The sequence below is a fragment of the Anarrhichthys ocellatus genome, unplaced genomic scaffold (genome assembly GCF_004355925.1).
Source record: "Anarrhichthys ocellatus isolate YVR2014 unplaced genomic scaffold, GSC_Weel_1.0 scaffold9, whole genome shotgun sequence".
Classification (NCBI taxonomy): Eukaryota; Metazoa; Chordata; class Actinopteri; order Perciformes; family Anarhichadidae; genus Anarrhichthys; species Anarrhichthys ocellatus.
In genome coordinates, this window is record NW_022280039.1 from 7,020,015 (window position 1) to 7,039,360 (window position 19,346).

At 43.7% G+C, this 19,346-nt stretch overlaps 1 protein-coding gene across 13 annotated transcripts in view; it reads left to right on the forward strand.

The window, feature by feature from the left end:
* Positions 1 to 19,346, forward strand: part of arvcfb (ARVCF delta catenin family member b) — a 201,035-nt gene that overhangs the window by 124,458 nt on the left and 57,231 nt on the right. For all 13 annotated transcript variants that reach the window (XM_031848921.1, XM_031848914.1, XM_031848910.1 and 10 more), the window contains 2 exons: positions 5,470 to 6,110; positions 12,942 to 13,447. In XM_031848921.1, the coding sequence (XP_031704781.1) occupies positions 5,470 to 6,110; positions 12,942 to 13,447 (1,147 nt within the window). The remainder of the gene's footprint in view (positions 1 to 5,469; positions 6,111 to 12,941; positions 13,448 to 19,346) is intronic.

A 19,346-nucleotide genomic window follows, 5' to 3' on the forward strand; every position in this document is an offset into this window, starting at 1 on the left:
TCTCTCTTTCCTTATTTCTCTCTTTTAAATTCTGTCTGACAACATCCCTAATTGACATTATAGATGGTACAAAATGCCAGTGCTCAGCACCAATAACACATAATAATAAATAAACCCCATACGTAGTGATGTTGATATGAGATGGAGTGAGAGACAACCCAGGCAAAAACATAGTTTTTCATGCACTGGTCAAATTCTTAGATGGTTGGCTATTTTGCTTCCATAACATGTCTTCTTTCAGTCTAGTGGAAAGAAAACATTTCAAATATACATTTTGGTGTTTATTTTACTGCTTCGTTTTTTTGCGTCTGTAGATTTCTAATAAATTCAAAACAGTTACCATTAGATAAAGCATCATTTGCATATTTAACATGAAATTTCAGAAAATGTTGGAAGTTTTGTGCCTGGTCATCTATCACTTAAAGATTTTGACCTTGTAGTGCTTTGCCAAATGTAATCTCTGAGCTAGAAATATCTTCAGTTGCACTCACATACATCAAACTTTACAGTTCAAATTTTTTTTGTCTGTTCACAGTATGTTCTGATTTATTGAGTGATATAAATGGATATCCAAAATCAGTCAGTAAAAACATTTGACTCAAACTTGTCAACAAAATGAAACAAAAATATGAAACTGCAATATTTGCATACTTAAACAGATAACTTAAAAAAAAAAATTGTAATACACAAATGAATTAATGTAAGTAATCAACTGGGAAAGTTTCATGGCGATATTTGATAGTTCAAACCCTATTTACGTGTAGGTGTTTCCCTTTAATTGGTATCTATAATCTTTGCAACTAGCCCGAGGACACGCTATGAATCCGTGTGTCAGGAGTTACAATTTCAATCACCTTTTACTTGTTTTTCCCTTCAGATGTAGCCTTGTGATAGTTTTTATTTTTGAATGATATGAATTACCATTTTTTTATACATTGGCTCCCTGAAGTAATTTGCTACCACTTTACCCAGGACTGAAAAATACATTTCAAGTGGCATCAGTAATCTGCAATTGCTCGAACTAGAATGTCCTCCTCTCGGTGTCAGGTTGGGTTTTTGAAGAATTCCTGCAGTCTGCATTTCACTTCCATGTTTAAATTCATCACTCTCTGTGCATTGAGAAGAATTCCCACCAGAATCCACGCCAGATTTCCATTTCACAAAAAAACAAACTCTAGTGGGGTTTAGAATCTCTTCCTTTTTACGTCCACATTTTGAGACATACCTTCAAAATTCAGCTTATAATTGCAACATTTTGCTTGGGATTTGGTTGTAAACGTAGACGGAGTCAACTGCTGCTGCTGCTGCTGTAGGCTTCCAGTGGAGTGGAGAGTGCCGTGTTGAGCTCCTACTCTGGGGACTGTGAAACTGTAATTAAAAAGCCTGGTCTAATCCCTCATCAGGGAGGGCCCATTCCCCTCCAGCCTGTTTGCTGCGAGGGGATTGGCCACACACACTCACTCACACCCACATGATTTTATGCATTCATACGCAGACCTCCTTAGCGATAACACACGCAAGCATGTGCAGTAAAACATCACACTAATCAAGGGCTTTGCTGCTGAGGAAGTGAAGAGGAAGGACGCTCCCTGAAAGAGGCCGCCACCCTGCCGGGAGGAAGGGATCGGGTGCTCTCTGGAAGTCACTTTGAGGAGAAAAGCAGATTCAAGTTCAGGGTGAACTTCTGGAAGCCAACGTCTCCGTGGCGGCAAATGGATCCAGACCCAGCCGAGAGTTTACCCAAAGAAACCCCTCCCCTCATCTTCCTCACTTTCCTTCCGTATTGTTGTCCTCTCTCTAGCATACTTTCATGTGTTGTTTTTCACCCTCTCTCCTTTTCTATCCCTCCCGTCATCTCCTAGCAACTCACAGTTTTATTTATGTGCTTATCTGTTCTTTTGAACCAAAGTCTTGCCATACCGTCTAATGCTAACACATTCCTTTCCCTTGATGGTTATCCCCCATCTCACTGCTGGAAGATGAAACATGGAAGCTTCTCCCATCTTCCTGATTTGCAGGCAAAAAAGTTTTTTTCTGGTGGTAAACCTGTCTCTAGCTGTTTAAATGTCAGCAATATTACTAGTTAGAATACTGAGAAAGATACAAAAAAGTTGGCACTAAGATGGAGATACTGCATTTGAAGTATTTGTCAGCGAAAAGAGGCTCAGTTAATGTAGGGTTTAATATGTTTTTAATATACAATTGGAGAACAACCACACGCGGCCTTTCAATAGCAGACTAACCACTGGTTCTATTTGCATTTTCAATCAAAGTGAATTAGCCAAGTCCCTGAATGAGTCTGAGCTCAATAACATCCACGTCCTTCCTTCATTCCCAGCATGCCATGCTTTACTGCTGTCTTCCTGCTGGCACACCAGTCACGTTGGAGGAAGAGCCCAGTTGGGCCAATGAAATCATCTTTCCTCCTTTCCTCTGGATATGAGCTAATGAGACTTGAGACAGACCACACACACAAACAAATAAAATCACTTTCACTACTCTGCACACACTGGGGAGTCAGCTGTGAGTAGGTAGGAGTCAGTTGATCAGGTACAGCTGTTGTGATAAATGAGGTGCCACTGTTGAATAGAACAGAATAAAGAACAGACACGTTTTCCACTCTCCTCCCTCAGATTGCATTCAGCTGCTGTACATGTACCGTAAAAGTCTGTGGCACTGTGTCTTTTTTGAGCCATGTGAAATACAGAGATCAAACAACCGATAATGAAATCTAATGCGGTTTACTGATGGCTCTACCCACCCCCCCGGCCCACCAACTCTAGGTGACCAAAGTGGTCACAACCATCACCCGCTGCACCTACCACCCAGTGATGGTGACTGACAACTTGTTAGTGGAGTCTAGGCCTGCCAGCCGGACCCCCACCCCGGTCTCCATCTCGACCCCCAGTCCGTTGGAGATAGAAGCAGTAAATGATGCTGAACCCTGTGTGATGTTTGCTGTTTTCCCCCCTCCCCCGCCTGTCTCCCTGTTCTTTTAACATCATGTTTTAAAACGGCCCGCATTTAGTCGCTTCTGGCATTGCAGCGAAACTAACTATTTCTACTTCGGCCATCCTCGCAAATCCTCTTTTAGGTGAGCTGAAAATGAATCACGGACGTCACTTAAATATCTGAGTTACCACCTCATCCTCTCTCAGAAACTCCCGGGCCATCCCGACAATTTAAACTCTCAGTAAAGTGAATGCCGCAGAGGTTGTGAAACTTCTTACAGAACTGTAAAGTGCACAGTTTGACACTGGCTGCCTTTCCCTCCATTTTTAACAGTTTGGTAAATGGTTAAGTCCTTTGTCTAACTGTGTGTGGTTGTTTCAACTTTTCAGTATGGCATTGCCTTTCCATGCATGCACATGTACAAATCTGTAGTATTTCTACATCTGCACATGCTCACAAATACTCACTCTCTCCCACCATTTTAGCAAGTCTCTTTTAGCCCTGTTTACCCCACGCCAGCATATTTCAAACGCCCCTTTTGAAATGCAGGTCCCTCGCCTCCCCTCGCTTCCCCTTAACGCCTTGTGAACTTGAGCGTACATCAAAGAGTGTTAGAAAACTGTGTGATGGCTCCCTTTGCAGCACTTGCAAATCGCCTAAAAAGCTGTGTTGGTACAAGGCTGCTGGGCATGTCAAGGCTGGGAAGCGGCAGCATTCACCGTGCTCTCCTCTCAGCTCTGACAGAATAGGACAGAATAAAATATGTTGATAAATAACTTGTTATAAAATTACCAGATCTGTAGAAAAGCATTCTGACTAAAAGGCTTAGAATTTTATGTGAAGCTATATCTCTCTGGAAAATCACTAAAGCTTACCAAAAAGTTTCATAATGTTATTTAATAAATTATATATACATTAGGCCTATGTAATCGCTTCATGCATGGAATGGATGCATGGAATCAGCCCCTGTAGTCCCCTTGTGGCCCAGAGTTAGCATTTGGACCCATGCTATAGACACCAGAACAGCCAGTTTGGGTTCTTAACGCTGTGAATCAAGAGGATGAAAGCGAGATTGTTATTTGACAGATAGACTTAAACTTTATTCATTCCAGGGTCATACATGTGCTGTAGCTAATGTGAATCAAGCAAATGAGCTCTTTATTTGTAACTAGCGCAAAGCCAAGGCAGAACGGCATCAGAAACAAACGTAAATGACTCTGTAATTACTCTGAACATGGAAATGAACCTTGGCGTTCCTGAAATAGGCTTTGTTATGGAGCAAACAATTGGGGTGTAGGCCACTGAAGATTTCTACTTGTTTGAAGCAAGTTAATGAGGACGCCGTGTCGAACAACAGATAATGCTGTTTGGGCTTTTGCACCTCTGTAGCGAGGGTTAATGCTTCATTGTGGTTCCTTGATATTGTTACATGCCTTGGCGCGCTCCTGATTATAATCTAAATCATAGCATTGATGGGACAATAAAGAAAGCATATTACAATTAAGAGGGCTGGTGTCGAAAATGAAACCCATCAGATTTCTTTTCTTCATTTCCCCGAGAGAATCTGAACGGCAGTCTTACGTCAAGTGGGAACGAACTGCGACACCTTGTCAGGCACGAATTGCATCAGACCTGCACCCCTGCGGATGACGATTAATTTTCATCAACCTCATTAATTTTGAAGATGAATTTATAGCCGTGGACAAAATAGCCAATTATCGTCCACGGCAGAATTCACTGGGCAGCAAATTGGTTTCTGTATGGGCGGAGAGCCCAGGGAGTGTGGAGTAGCTGTCTGCAATTCTCCAGTCAGACAGCCTCAGAGACAGCAGAGGAAGTGGAGTTATTTAGCTATAGGAAGAAGTGAGCGATAGATGCATGCAGGTCTGGTTGTCACAGAGTGTGATGCTACCCTGTTCCCTTGGGGACGCAAAGGATTCAAGGTCCAGTAGAGCTGTAGCACTTCAAGATGACTCTGTTACAGCACCATCCAGGAGAGACAGCCACTGTGTATATACGGTATTTTTTGCCTACAGATTTTTTTTTTCACTTCATAATTCAAGGCAACACAAATTGATGACACCGGCCGAATAACTTTCAATTTTCAATTTGATGAACATTAAATTAGTCCCAATCAACTTCAGCATTAAAAAAAAACGATCTGCTTCACAAACCCATTATTTTATGAAAAATCACTTTATGACATTTTAATGCAGCACAATGAAAAATGTAGTCACACCACTTCCAAAGTTTAATTGAGTTAACACAAATTGAGTTTTCCTCAGGTTTGAAATGCATGTTTTAATGTTTACAACAAGAATCTAAATTTGCATTTACTTTCCATTTATCAAGTTTATTTGCCTCTTTCTACCACAGTGTCCTAATTGAATAGCTGGAGAGGCCAGTCTTTGTTTAGTGGAGAGCATGGTTTGCTGCATACCTGCAGCCTGAATTTAACATCACTCTGTCACGCTGATGCCACCCTGTCTGACGGGTGTATCTGTTCCCCTCTAACAGGTGACTAAGATGGTGAAGACGGTGACCACGCGGACGGTGCGCCAGGTGCCCCTGGGGCCCGACGGCTTGCCCCTGCCTGAAGGCTCGTCCCCACTGGGCAGCTACACCGACTCCATCGACCGGCGCTACATGAAGAATGGAGGGGACCGCTTCATCACCCCTCAAGCGACCTCCACTCTGACGCGCTCCTACAACAACTCCTACAACGATTCATATGGAGAAACGCCCGAGAGCCAGTACGTCCGCCACTACGGCCTGCACGATGGCTACGCCGATTTAACTGAGAACTACGGCAGCCTGTCACGGGGTGTCAACTTCCGGCCGCCGCGCTACCCCTACCTGCCCAACAGCTACCGGCCGGAGAACAGCTACACGCTGCCTATTCGCAAGGATGACTACGGCCATGTGGCCCAGCCCCAGGTGCCCATGGGTAGCAGCACTGTGGATCTGAACCGCTCGCAGCCAGAGCGCTTCCAGGCCGAGCCATATGGCCTGGAGGATGATCGCCGCAGCTTGGGCCCTGAAGAGGAGGAGCCATACGAGCTGGAGCCCGACTATTCCACCGCCAACCGCCGCACCCTGCAGGGGGCCAACCGGGGTCGCACCCACCGGGAACCCCTTCGTGATATGCCCCGAGTCAGGTGAGGATAAATGCAAAAGCACTTGAGAGAGCAAAGGTTTGCTTTTAAACAGGAAACAGATATTACACAGATGAATCTGCATAAAAGTTATTTTTACACACCAGTATAAACGTATACTTAAAAACCTGAGAGATTGTGTCGAAGGATTCAGGCTACTGGCAGGAGATAATGGTTTTGTGAAGATGTGCAAGTTCCTACAGTGTGCTTGTTATTCTTTCTAAGTTGGACAGTGAGTTCTTATGCACAAGCGCAGGCTTTGCCTTGATATGAGAGGAGATCATCTTGTTAAGATTAGAGAGAATAAAGAATGCTTGTCTTGCTCTCGCCATGAAATAGACTACGCTACACTGAGCGCAAGTAAACAGATGTCTCGTCTCCTTGAGCAACTTGCTTGAGAAAGGAAGCAAGGAAAAACCAGTCTTTGATTGCCATTTTCCTATAAAAGGATAGTGAATAAGTGTTTGTGTCAGAGGTAAAGAGGCGAATGATTTGAGACGTGAGGAGGGAAGGAAGGGAGGATAGAGGGGATGGAGGGAGAGTGGGAGAGGATGGGAGGCTTTTGTCAGTCATCTCTCAAAGCCTTTTTTGTGCAACCTTTGTTGAGATGAGTATAACCCCTGGCTCCAGCCGACAGGAAAGAAAAGCATGTTCGCCTCCAACAATAATTGTCTCTTAACAGCTTCCAATCATTTCATTGCTGCCCAAAGGGAGGCCTGGGAAAAATGTCCACCCTGAAGTAAATTGAAGCAGAGATTTGAAGTTGATAAGTGCGTTTGAAAGCAGAAGGATGTTTTTAAAGGTGCAAAATCCGAGATTGGGAGCATCTCAGTGGCACAACATGTCGAGTGCTGACAGAGCTAACAGTGTTTACCTGAGGGGGAACCGGAGGGTGGGTACCACGCTTCTGCAGCAACGCTGTCGGTTGGGATGACGTTTTGAGCTGTAATTGCTGTACAGCTTACACGTGGGGCCCGCTCACATTGACTCACGTGCAATAAAAGCATGCATGGCTGGCCCGGCTATGTCAACAAAATAAGGAGAAGCTCGAATAACAACACACAGAATGTTAAATATAGCTGTTTAAGTTATCGGCGCGTTTCTGTCAATCTTGGTGCAAAATGTGTGAGCCTGAAGCCAAATGTAAAGGAATAGAACAGAGGGGGTCTAGAGGCAGGAACGAGCAAGACAGGAAATATTGTGTGTGTATGTGTGTGTGTGTGTGTGTGTGTGTGTGTGTGTGTGTGCTTTTTGTCACGGTCAAAGGTGACAGTCTATCCTGGCCTTCCGGCTTCATGACAGCGTGTAAGTTTAGCTTTTTGACCCTTCTTAATTCAGGTTATGTACAGTCATGCGTTCACAGTAAACTGGGTTTAAAGGCCCCTGGATTGAGGTGCATGTGGAGAAATGCAGATGCCTAATCTGATTCTGTCTCTACACTATTTTTGACTTGTCTCTGACACTTACACACACACAGTACATTTCTCTCTCTCTCTCTCTCTCTCTCTCTCTCTCTCACACACTCACACTCACACACACTCGATAACAATCCTCATTTTCTGAAAATGAGTCACTCCCCCATCCGCCTAGTGAGAGGCGCTTGCTGTGACAGGCAATTTGTAGCCTGCCTTACATGTGTCACAACACAGCCCCACATACACCCCTTCACACACACACACACACATAGACATGCACACACTGACAGCCGCTAACATGAATGCATAAACACAAACACATATGTTTGAAGCCACTCTTGACTGGCTGCTCAGCTGCCTTTCTAATTACAGCAGAAAATATATACCAAATATTTCCTCCTATCTCCTCTCCTCCTGCACTCAAATCAGTTGATATCAAAACATCAGCAGAATGTAAGCATTTTTTCGTCTGACAATCAGCCCTCCCAGAGTGCCCGGGCTCTCCTGTGCACTCACACTGCAATTACTATACTTCCAAGAAGGGAGCAGCGACTCCAAAGTGCTGTAATGAATCTGGGAATTAAAGCGGTTTAATTACAGCTTATCATTGCATTGCAAGTCTTCAATTATGCTCCAACAAAGAATGTAGACGTTTAGTGCTAAAACGGCTTCCTGCATCGGCGGCAAACACTCGTTTTGTCACCGCCGTCGTGTGTCAGGAACGATGATGTGTCATTTTGCGATGGACTTCTTTGGATGTGTGAGCGTGCCTCATTCTTGGATTTTAGTGTCAACATAGCTAATGTACACTAATGTCTAGCTCTAATGCAGAGGCTTCCATACAGGTCACCAGGGGTCACCGCATGGTTTCATCAGTATGAAAATGATGTCATACGGTTTTTGGAAAGTGGTACTCAAGGCTCTGCACCAAACACCAAATGAGAATATCTTGTGGTCACAATTTCTGAATATATGTTCTGATGTCTTTGTCATAAATCTAAATGCAGATTAAAGTCTATTTCAATGTCACTTAGATCGTTTCTTCTTGCTGGACCTGTTTCGACATGCTGCAGAGCATGATAGTATGTTTTAATGCAGCACGCCTTGCATTATAATAATACTGCATAATAATGCAGTATGGAGGCATTTATTATGTATCTCAGGTTTTTCCTTTATCGCTGTCTGTAATAGGGTAGTGCAAATGAAAAAAACACAGTGTTACTACATCAGAGGTAAGAGGTGGTAGTGTTTCATGAGTATCTCTTTACACTGTGTTACCAGACAAACACTATTTCTTTCATCTGTTGATTATAAACACTCGATAAAGATGGCAGGATTTGATTAAAAAACATTTGTCAAGGCACTCAAAGTAGATATTTGTCCTTCTTTTCTATTTAGAAAGAAGTATCCATTAAACTGCAATGGAATGCATGTTTATATGATGTAGACTGCTTTTTTAAAAATCTGCATGTCTTGGATTGGTCTTTTACAGAACTTTTTCAGTGGTCAGCATTCATTTTTCCTGCCATAAAACCACTCAAAAAGGTTATTATTTACCTCAACAGTATATAAGTGCCTTGCTTAAAGGCAGCAGGAATGAAGCTTGTAATGAACATGTCTGTTACCTCCCTCTCTCTCTCTCTCCTGTCCTTCCCACTGCCTGGATGTGAGTGCATCTTACTCCATTTCCCCCGATCCCAACCCGTCCTTTATGTGTGTGTGTGTCCATGAGAACTTTCGTGTGTGTGTGTGTGTGTCCTAATGCCAGCGTGATTAATAGCTGCTTTTGAACTCTGCCAGACTACAGCGGCGTCTTTAAGCCAATCTCTAATGGCTCATCTCTCCTTGGGCGACCTGTTCTGCTGCACTTGCCCACCTGCATTCAGGGGTCACTACACACACACACACACACACACAAACACATGCACACACAGACATATAAACACACACATAAGTACTCACATTTACTCATCCCTTAATTGAGGGGGGGGGGGGGGTCTCATTCTAATTCATTGGTGTCTTGTGGAAGTGATCCGGCCCCGCTGTTCATATCCAATCCTGTCAAGAGACTTTCACTGGGAGCCATGTAGTCCGTTTATTATAATACTTCCCCTGTGTGATGTTTGAGGTTCCTCAGAATCATCTCCTAAATTACTAAATTATAGAAGAAACTTCTCCTCTAATTGGATGTAAACAAACAGTGGATAATGTGGATAATGCCATCGAAAGAGCCCGAGAAATTAGAAAGTGGCAAGACATAAACTCTCAAGCTTTGCTGTTTATAACCTCTCTTCTCTCTTCTCTGTCCTGCAAAGGCTCTTGTGCATCATAAAAAAAAATATTGCCAATAATTCAAAATGAACAAGATGCCTGGCAGGAGTAGTCAGCCATAAACGCCACAGAAATGTAATGTGTACATATGAGATGCAAACATCTTCTTGCGAGCGTCTAATCCTCTTCAGTTGGCCTCCTTTCATGGGCCTGCAGCAGAAGAGGGTCAGGCACAGCCGCGATTAAAGGATGATGAAAATAATTGACAGAAGATGAAGGGAAGGAAGAATAGCGAGGATGTGACAAAGTCCGGATAAATAAAACGAGTGCTGAAGTTTGCCGACGCGCACGCATCTCGTGTCTACTGTATCTGTTTATCTTTTGTTCTACTCTTTGTGTCTTTGAGCAAAACAAGCGCACACAGATGCACAGAAATAGCCCCGGACATTTAGCAGCTCGATTAACACGAGGAGAGTGATCTGCCGTAATCACGCTCGGCGCATGCCGTCTGCAGACGGAGAGCCCTTTCACATCCTGTGAATACACCCCTCCCTGTACACACAATGGCGGCAATTTAAATGCAAATCCTGACATTCCCATCACTCAGCTGCACGACAAAAGGCTTTACCAAAAGCCCCGGCCGCATCGGTTCAGATCTAAATGAGCCACGATCTGCACAACTGTACATCTCATCTGTGTGTTGAAGTGTGTCTGTGAGAGAAAGTGTGCGAGGAACATAGTGTGATAGATAATGAGAGAGAAAGTCAAAGAGAGTGAGCGATACCGTGCACGAGATAGATGCTGGTTATGTATTCAGCTCTATTCGAAGGAGATGATGCCGAGATTGTGTACTGCCCTCTCTTTAGGAGGGTTATTCCTGCCTCGTTCCCTTTGTCATGTCCAATATCTCGCAGCTATCGAAGAGCTGGTTGATGGCCTGCGAGTGTGGCAGTGTGTGTTTGTATCTCGTGTACACAAGGAAGCATTCAGTAACCACCAGCACGTGCAAACATACTCGCAAATTTCCATCTCTTTTCCATGCAGTCCATCATGCAGCTCAGTGTTGTCGCCGAACCTCAGAGCTGCAGTCGTCCTCCGAATGATGTGCTGTAATGAGGCTTATTTGGCCCCTCCTTCCATGCTGTGGTTACATGCTGCCTGTAGAGGTTTGTGGCTCTCCAACATGGTCCACAAAGCTGGAAAAAACAACTTTTAAAAGTCAAATGATAGGTTAAATGTTTTCGTCATGAAGAACGCCTGTTGTGTAAAGGCATTAGAGTCACAGCTGTTCTTGACATGTGCCCACGACACCCAAAGCTTGTCCGGCAAAGTTTGCCATTCAGCGCCGGGGTTCTTTGTACTTTGCTGTATTCAACTGCGGTGGGGCCTCACTCCATCGCTATTAATCCTCTTTTCGTCCATCTGAATAGAGGTTTTAGTATCTCATTACATTGCTCGGGCAGGACTTTTTCTCCCAGTTCATTTTGCATTGATTTCCTTGGCAGTAAAATGCACAAAGTCGTGCCATTAAAGCCAATATGTTACTGCAAGGTTTGTGTAAAAGAATAATCAACAGAGGAAAACACCAGAGCCTAGGCGAGCACCCCCCCCTCCCCAGCATGCCTGGGAAGAACTGTAAGAACACGTAATTAACATAAAACTCATTAAAATTACAGCTCGGTCTGGAATTCCCTGCCAACCGCCGGCGTTGGCCACCATTTTGTTGCACCACCAACCACCATACATCAAAGATGGTGAGAGGAGAACAGCTGAATTATGTAACGAAGATAAACAAGTCTCAAGCTGTGGGGTGGGCGGGGGGAGGGAGGATATGATAAAGGATGTGCATAAGTACACAACCCTAATTAAATTCCTCTCCCCATGTCATAACTTCCCCCACCAAATATTCCACCATCCTTTTATGCGACTCAGTGGTTCGTGTTCAAAAAGAATCTTTCTCCAAACAAGTTTCAGAAATATTCTTTGAAACTTTTCCGCCAGTGTAGAATGTGACTCTCCTGACTCCATCCTCGGGGTTGGCCCTTAAAGTGAGAAATCGTTGCAATGATTAAAGAGTCTTAACTAAAATAAGTAGCCTGCACTGTCGCAAGTAGCAACAAATGACCTGTCGTTGGAATTGAGCGCCACATTTCTTTGCTCATCACTCGAACAGAGAATTGATGAAGATGCCGTCAGAGTAAAGAACCGAAGAGAGTGTAGATCACAGACTCAGAGTTTTCGGAAATAGAGATTTATTGAAGGGCACCCTCTATGAACCCTCACAAAGAAACTCCCTTCTTCCTCCCCCAGAGGACAGCACTTATTTCCCTCACGGAAAATGATCTCAATGCAGTACCCAGCCCTACCGCCAGTGATGATAATGAGGCTAATGCTAGCAGAGAGGTCCCAGAGAGATGGCCATTGACATTTTAGCAACTGCATGCTGGTGTTCAGCTCTGTGAACAGAGGGAGCCCTGGGGGCACCACCACACGTACTCATAATCCTCCCTGGGGGGACAGCACAGCTCTTTTCTGTGTGTTCCCTCTGGGAATTGACATAAAATCCCTTCTCTACTCTATATGGTGGCTTCCTAAAAAAATCAAATCTTCACAAGACTTTCTTTCAAAGCTTTTCCTTTGGTGTTGCCTTTGTCTCCGTTTCTTTGTGAACCGCCTGGTTTTTCTTTGTGCAATCTTTTTCTGTCTCTCAATCACTCCCTCTAAGACTTTATGTTTGTTGATGTCTGACGTGTTTGCTGCTACCACCTGGCAGGGAGGAATAATAAGCGGAATGTTGCTTACCTTATCACTGTTATTGCAGGGGATTGCCGCCGCGGTCCCTTTGACAGACCGCTTAATAACAGATCCAAAGCACAGATCACCATGTGTCCGCCCTCACGCTCTGTCCTTCACTTCTTCACTTTTTCTTTTTTCCTCCATCGCCCACAACTTCCCACCTCTCAGTCACCCTATCCTCTGCTTTTCCTTTTCTCCTCATTAGTCTCCGGCTCTCACCTCAGTTGGCTTCTCTCAAAAGTCTTTACCCCGGCTGTCTAATTCTTCTCCCAGACAAATCTGTCTGAGCCGCCTTCACTTTACCTCGTCCATCTCCCTTGTGCTCACCGTCCTCTCCTCTTTCGTCTTCCAGAGGGTACCCGGATGAAGCCATTGAACCAGAGCTGATCGATGAGCGCCACCCTTACATCCATGGCATGTATTCGGCGCCGCTGGCCCTGCCGGAGAGGGGGAGCATGGCCAGTCTGGACCGCATGGGTGGCCGACGCTCACCGTCCATTGACAGCATGCGGAAGGACCCGCGCTGGCGTGACCCAGACCTCCCCGAGGTCATCGCCATGCTGGGCCACCCCATTGACCCGGTCAAGTCCAACGCCGCCGCCTACCTGCAGCACCTGTGCTACGAAAATGACAAGATCAAGAAGGATGTGCGTCAACTGAAGGGGATTCCTGTTCTGGTGGGGCTTCTGGACCACCCCAAACCCGAAGTCCACCGCAAGGCTAGCGGCGCCCTGCGCAACATCTCCTACGGCAAGGACAATGACAACAAGGTGGCCATCAAGATCTGCGACGGCATCCCGGCACTCGTCCGCCTGCTGAGGAAGACCAACGACATGGAAGTTCGAGAGCTCATCACCGGTAAGAACAAATATTCTCATAATAAACTCTCCAAATAATGTGATGAGGCTCATCTGAATTGACACAAAATAAAGTATCCTTATTAGATTGTTAATCAATGCAGATGATTTTTAGAAGTACCTAGTCATCAGGCAGCAAAACCATCTATTTAAATGTGTGATCGATTTAAAAAAAAGTGAAAAAAACCCAAGCAAATGATCGTCTCCACTTTGCTCTTGATGAAAACATTTTCTGAATGTAGCAGGAACAAACGCACTTTGGGAGATGGAATTGTTGCATGGCTGGGCAATTATTATTGTTTCCTGTCTGGGAAGGATGTCGTGGCGATATTATCATATCATGTTTTAGTTTTACACATGACAGTTAGGTGTCATTCAAATATTTATGTCTGTAATGTTGCCTACATTTTCCATCTTGTGTTGAAAATACATACTAATACCATGACTTTATTTGTCTCACCCTCATCACACATATTATTTGAAATGAAGTGCTATGGATATGTTTGATTGCATTTCACAAGTCAGAGATCATTTACAGTTGCCTTGTCAAAGGTAAAGGATTCTTATATCATGAGAAAACCGCCAGCATAGCACTGTTGCAGCAAAGGCTGGCTGTGTTCTCCATTAACTGTAGGATTCCTCTCTCTGTCTGCCTAATTAGGCCCGACTCTCTTTCTCTTAAAGCAAGTATAAAGTGCTGCTTTGAAGCCTTTTAAGCTGATATGATAGCACCTTAGTATGCCAGTCCTTTCCAATCACTGGCAGCATACTTCCCATCACTTATATATTCTGTCTGGGAACATACAGAGTCGGCTGCCATAATCCCATACTCTGCATAGCAATGCAGGGCTGAGTCATACTATATTAAGAAGAGTTTTCTTTGTGGTTTCCACACATCATTATTTTTGCAACAGTTCACAGTGAACTATCTTCTCATCTCCCTCCATTTACATTATACGATTAATTTGTGCCCCGGCGTCCCGTATGGAAAGATACAACTCTCGCTGAATTAGCATTGGATTGGGACGCTATGCTAGTGAGGGGAGATAACAAAGCTGTAATTCAAAGCTTTAATCAGACATTCTTTTAATTCTAGTGAGGACACAGTTTGAGTAAGTTGTCTGGGAGATGGCTCTTTTTACCACTTGTAACAAATGTTAATGAGCTAATTAGTCGTCATATTGTAGAGCCGTTTTATTTCAATCAAGGTTCACAGTTATACAGAATATAGACCCAACATTACTTTACTATTATTACACTGCACTGTAAGCACAAAGAGAGAGATATAAAGTGGAAAGATTATCCGTAGAAAAGCAGATGACTTATGAGCATTGATGAGGAAAAAGCTATTGGCTGCAGCGTGTCATGAAATATGTTTTAATGCCTAAGAGGAGCTATTGATTCAAACGCCATGATGGGATTTCTTCTCCTTGACCTGGTAAATGTCAACGGGGGACTATAGTGGTGTGTGTGTGTGTGTGTGTCTTCTCAAGTGCTCAGCTAATCCCCAACATGATTGGTTTGACCTGACACACTTTGACTGGTGTGCACGCTCCGCCGTCGGAGAAGGGGCTTTTGTTTTCAGTGCACACGTATATGAAAAATGAGAACTACTTTAAAGGGAGATGCTTGATCTTTTCGAAGTAGCCGCTACATGTGAAATGCAGTATATGTACTAACCCAAGACATAAAAGGGAGTTACTTTTTAGGTCATTTTACAGTTTAGGGAAGGGGAAGTTTTGGTAGCTATCAATGGTTTATAGCTAGATGTCATTTTGCGAAGATATGTTGCTTTAAAGAGTGAATTCCAATATTGACAGCTTCAATCCAGAGGTAGTGATAGTGATACCAGTCGTTTAAAAATCACGCTTGTTGAGCTGTAGTGTGCATCCATGCATAAGAGTGTGTGTGTGTGTGAGGTTTCCTTTGCTGTGACAGAGATGTCGCGGTGAGCGATGACTGTGCCGCAGCAGAAATGATTGCCTTTACAGCACCATGTTGCTCCCCATCGTAGCTAAAAATAACCCTGCACCACAAGGCAAGGAGGACAGAATGGAGGGAGGCTTTTTTATTTATTCTCCTCACTCATTATGCACCCCCCTTCGCTCAATCTATTTTTTTCTTTTACTTCTTCATTCATTATATACACTCTGTCTCTAGGTTTAGGTTTCCATTGCCAGTGCTCTGACCCCAGTAAAAACAGGCCAGTCACAATGCAAGCTCAGCTCAGAGCCTCAGCCCATGTGGCTGGAATTGGCCGTGTTTTTCTACAATTAACTATGGGTTTTAAATATAGGCCCCTTTTCTTAGTCTATGTGTTTTAAGAGTTTTCTGTTGGAGTTTGTAAAACCACAGAGAGCTCTGTTTTCTGCAAGGGGAAACGGGTGACGTGGAAGGAACCAAGTGGTTTTATTTTCCAACACACAACACAGACAGACCAGTCGTTGATATTTTTAGAGTTTTGTTCCGTTCAGAGTAATTCTATTTCCCCTCCTGGTAGGCTCTGGGCTGTTTGTGCCCTCCAGCAATTCCCTCTCTGGAAATGTAGATTATTAAGCGCAGTTGTCTCCTGTTTCTCCTGCAGGAGATGTCTGAGTTTTGTGGACTGTCACTGAGGCAGGTGTCTTGCTTTGTCGTTTGGATGAAAAATGCATATGGAGCAAGTTGGCAGGCCTTAAAGCTAAGAGAGATGATGTCTAGACACACATGTATATCTGTGCCAAGAATTTGTATGCTGAGTTTAACATAATATACACAGCACTATTTAGAGGATGTTTTGGACTAAAGAACCTAAACGTTGTCTAAGTACATTTCAGTTTTAACACTGAAGGCCTCGCAGAACTGGAACCGTACACTGGACATCAATTGTCAGCTGTGGGATTAAACAAAGCAGCAAACAATATGTTGCACGGACATTTAGTGTTTTAAAATGTTACTGTCTTGAAGCTATAAACACTGCATTGTTATGTTATTACCTTATACATTGGTAACAGCTAATACGTTGCCTATTTACACATGCATCAGGTATTGTACGGATCGACACGGATCATTTCTGAGAAGGGCAACATACCTGAGGCCCCCCAACATCACCCATGAAACCACCTGCTGAGTTCATCATTGGTGTATATATGTGCTTGTGTCAGTGTGTATGTATGTGAGCATATTGCACAATTCGCCTAGTCCTTCCTTTTAATCAACTTCTTCCTCGGGATCGACCTCAGCACCCTCCCAAATACACATACATACATACATACATTATTTAAGTGGTTGTTTGCCATAGGAGACAACCGTGAGTTCACTTGCTGAGGCCTCCTCCTCTTCCTCCTTCTTTAGCACTAAGAGCTTGATGGATAGCATAAGGGGTGAGCAGGAGAAGGACAGGAGGAAGGAGGCGAAGGAGGAGAACAGTAATAGGCAGAACTAAATGAATAGCCCTGCTAGAAGAGCAACATATCTGCCAGTGGTGACTGGGAAATTGAATTAGCCTTAGCCTCAGCTCCAGTCCAGGTCCCAGTTCATCCAGCCCTCACATCCCTCCCATGTATCAGAGGAGAGGGGGATGTAAAAGAAAGGAAAATGAACAAAAAGAGAACCAGGAGGAAACATTTGGTTAAAACTCAGCTCACAACTTGACTCTTTTGCTCCCCATCTTGTCATTTAGGTTTTAATCTAAGCGTTGTTAGGATTTGTCGAGCTCTTACAAATCAAAACTGTCTGCTTGTGAATGATTGAAGAGGCAGTTAATGATATTCAACTCACCCTCTGGCTGGATTGGATTTTAGACAAAAGAAAACAGAGGCAATTCACAGGCTGATGGGAAAAGAGACAGATTGTTGTTACATGCATATCAGGTTCTTCATAGCCTTTCCTACGCATTTCCCTCTTAGGAATAGAAGCATAGCCTCGGCAATGTATACACGCTTTCTCAGAACTCTTTGGGGAAGTTTTTGTAGCTGAATGAGTTCTGTTTACAGGAATATATCACAATATATTTTACAACTTATTTCGCACATTCTGCTCCTCAGATGGTTTCCTTCACGGCCAGCTAAACCAGACTGTTTACCCCGTAAGAACTTTTCTCAGCAGATAAACAACATGAATAAACCAGATAGGAATAACATTTTAAGATCTTGAAAGCAGTTGGACTTAGTTATTGAAGGCTATGGCAAAGTCTTGGACTGTTTCGTTATGGCCCTGCTGGGAAACCTGACTTTACTGGATAACAAACTTGTGAGAAAAGTGACAATATAAGTTAAAATCATCCGTATTATAACTTCCCCATGGGAAGTAACATCCTGGATGCATTAAGATCTTATTGCCAAAGCCTTCATGCAGATGGATTAACAAATCCATAGTAAGATAGGTAGTCCAGGTGTAAAAGGAGCCTTTGTCATCACACATGCACGGTATCTGCCTCTCAGTGCCACGAGACAGCGGGACGTTCCCAATCCACCTTCCTCCGACAAGCTGACAGAGGACAGCAAATAGACTAAACCTGATATAGAGCCACTGGCCTGAAACAGTGGCGGGATGGAGGTCGTCACTTCCACAGCACTCTGTCACCTTAAATAACGTTGTGTCTGTGGGCTGTATGCCTGTCGTTCTTGATGGATCACAGCCACTCACAAAGACATGCCTTAGCCTCCCCTCTGGCATATGTGATCAGTGTAGAGCTGACTGAATTCACGGCATGAGCAATGTTTCAGCTGTAGTACCGGAGGTGATTTGGCCTCCCTGGTGAAGGCCGGGGGGGGGGGGGGTGCACAGAGAAAGTTTGCATGGTTGTGTTGTACTTTTGGCATCCAGGCTTAGGTTCCTTACGTAGGTACTGAGGTGTGTATGATCTTTTTAGTTATTGCAAATTGCTTTTTTTGACAAGTAATAGATAGATGCTGACATATTTTACATTTTATACGCAGAAATGCAGACACAACTATGTTGGATGCGGGCTGTGTTTTACGATGATGTAGAAGCACTCAACGCAGCTGTAAAATGAGGAAAGTTTGTGACCAAAACCAAGCGAGACAGCTGCGGTTGTTTTTCTTTGGGCGCAATTATCTGTGTCCATCTGTGTCTGTATGTACTACTGTCAGGATATAGTGAGGCAGGCATGTCATCATACACACACACCACAAGAGCACATTTGTTGTTAATGTGCTTCGTGCCTGGGTGCTGATACTTCCTCTCATACGCTCTCATGCTTGTGGTTCAAATAAATGACAAAATTGACCCTGTAAAAAAGAGAGTGAGGAAATATGCTCCAGGGAAGGAGTGGGTGGTTTACTAAAAACAATACTTTCGGAGGGCCAAAGGTCAAATAAGACTTTAAAAGAGCAATTACGACTGAATAAAATAGCAAAAATCCACTTTTTTTTTTTTCTGTTTCACTTTTTAATATGACTCCCCTGCTCTTTTGCAACAAAAAAAAAATCACATCTTGTTGTTAACTTCTCCTCATTTGGATTTCATTGTGTTGGGTCATTCATTTGCAATGAACTCTCAATAATGAAACGTTGTCTCTCTCACTCCTGCATGTATGCAGATATGTTTAAATGCATGAGCTAATACTGTGCGCCACAGCAAGTTTAGTTATTGCTTTGACTGCTGCAGTACCAGAAATAACGTTAATGAGTCAAGCTCATGTCAACCATTGTCTGTGAGCAATGTGAAGTTCTCTGTGATACCTGATGTCTTTGATACCAAGGGAAAACTGTGATTAGAGTAGAAGTACACAGGACCTCTGAAGATACTGTGTATGTTTGTGATATCTCGAGCTATACTTACAGGGTGTACCTTATTATTTTCAACCAAAAGCACTCAAATGTGCAATCAGTGGAGGGAAGAAAATGAAGGGGCACTTCAAGGTAGATTCATCTAAAGCCTGAATGACAATAAACATG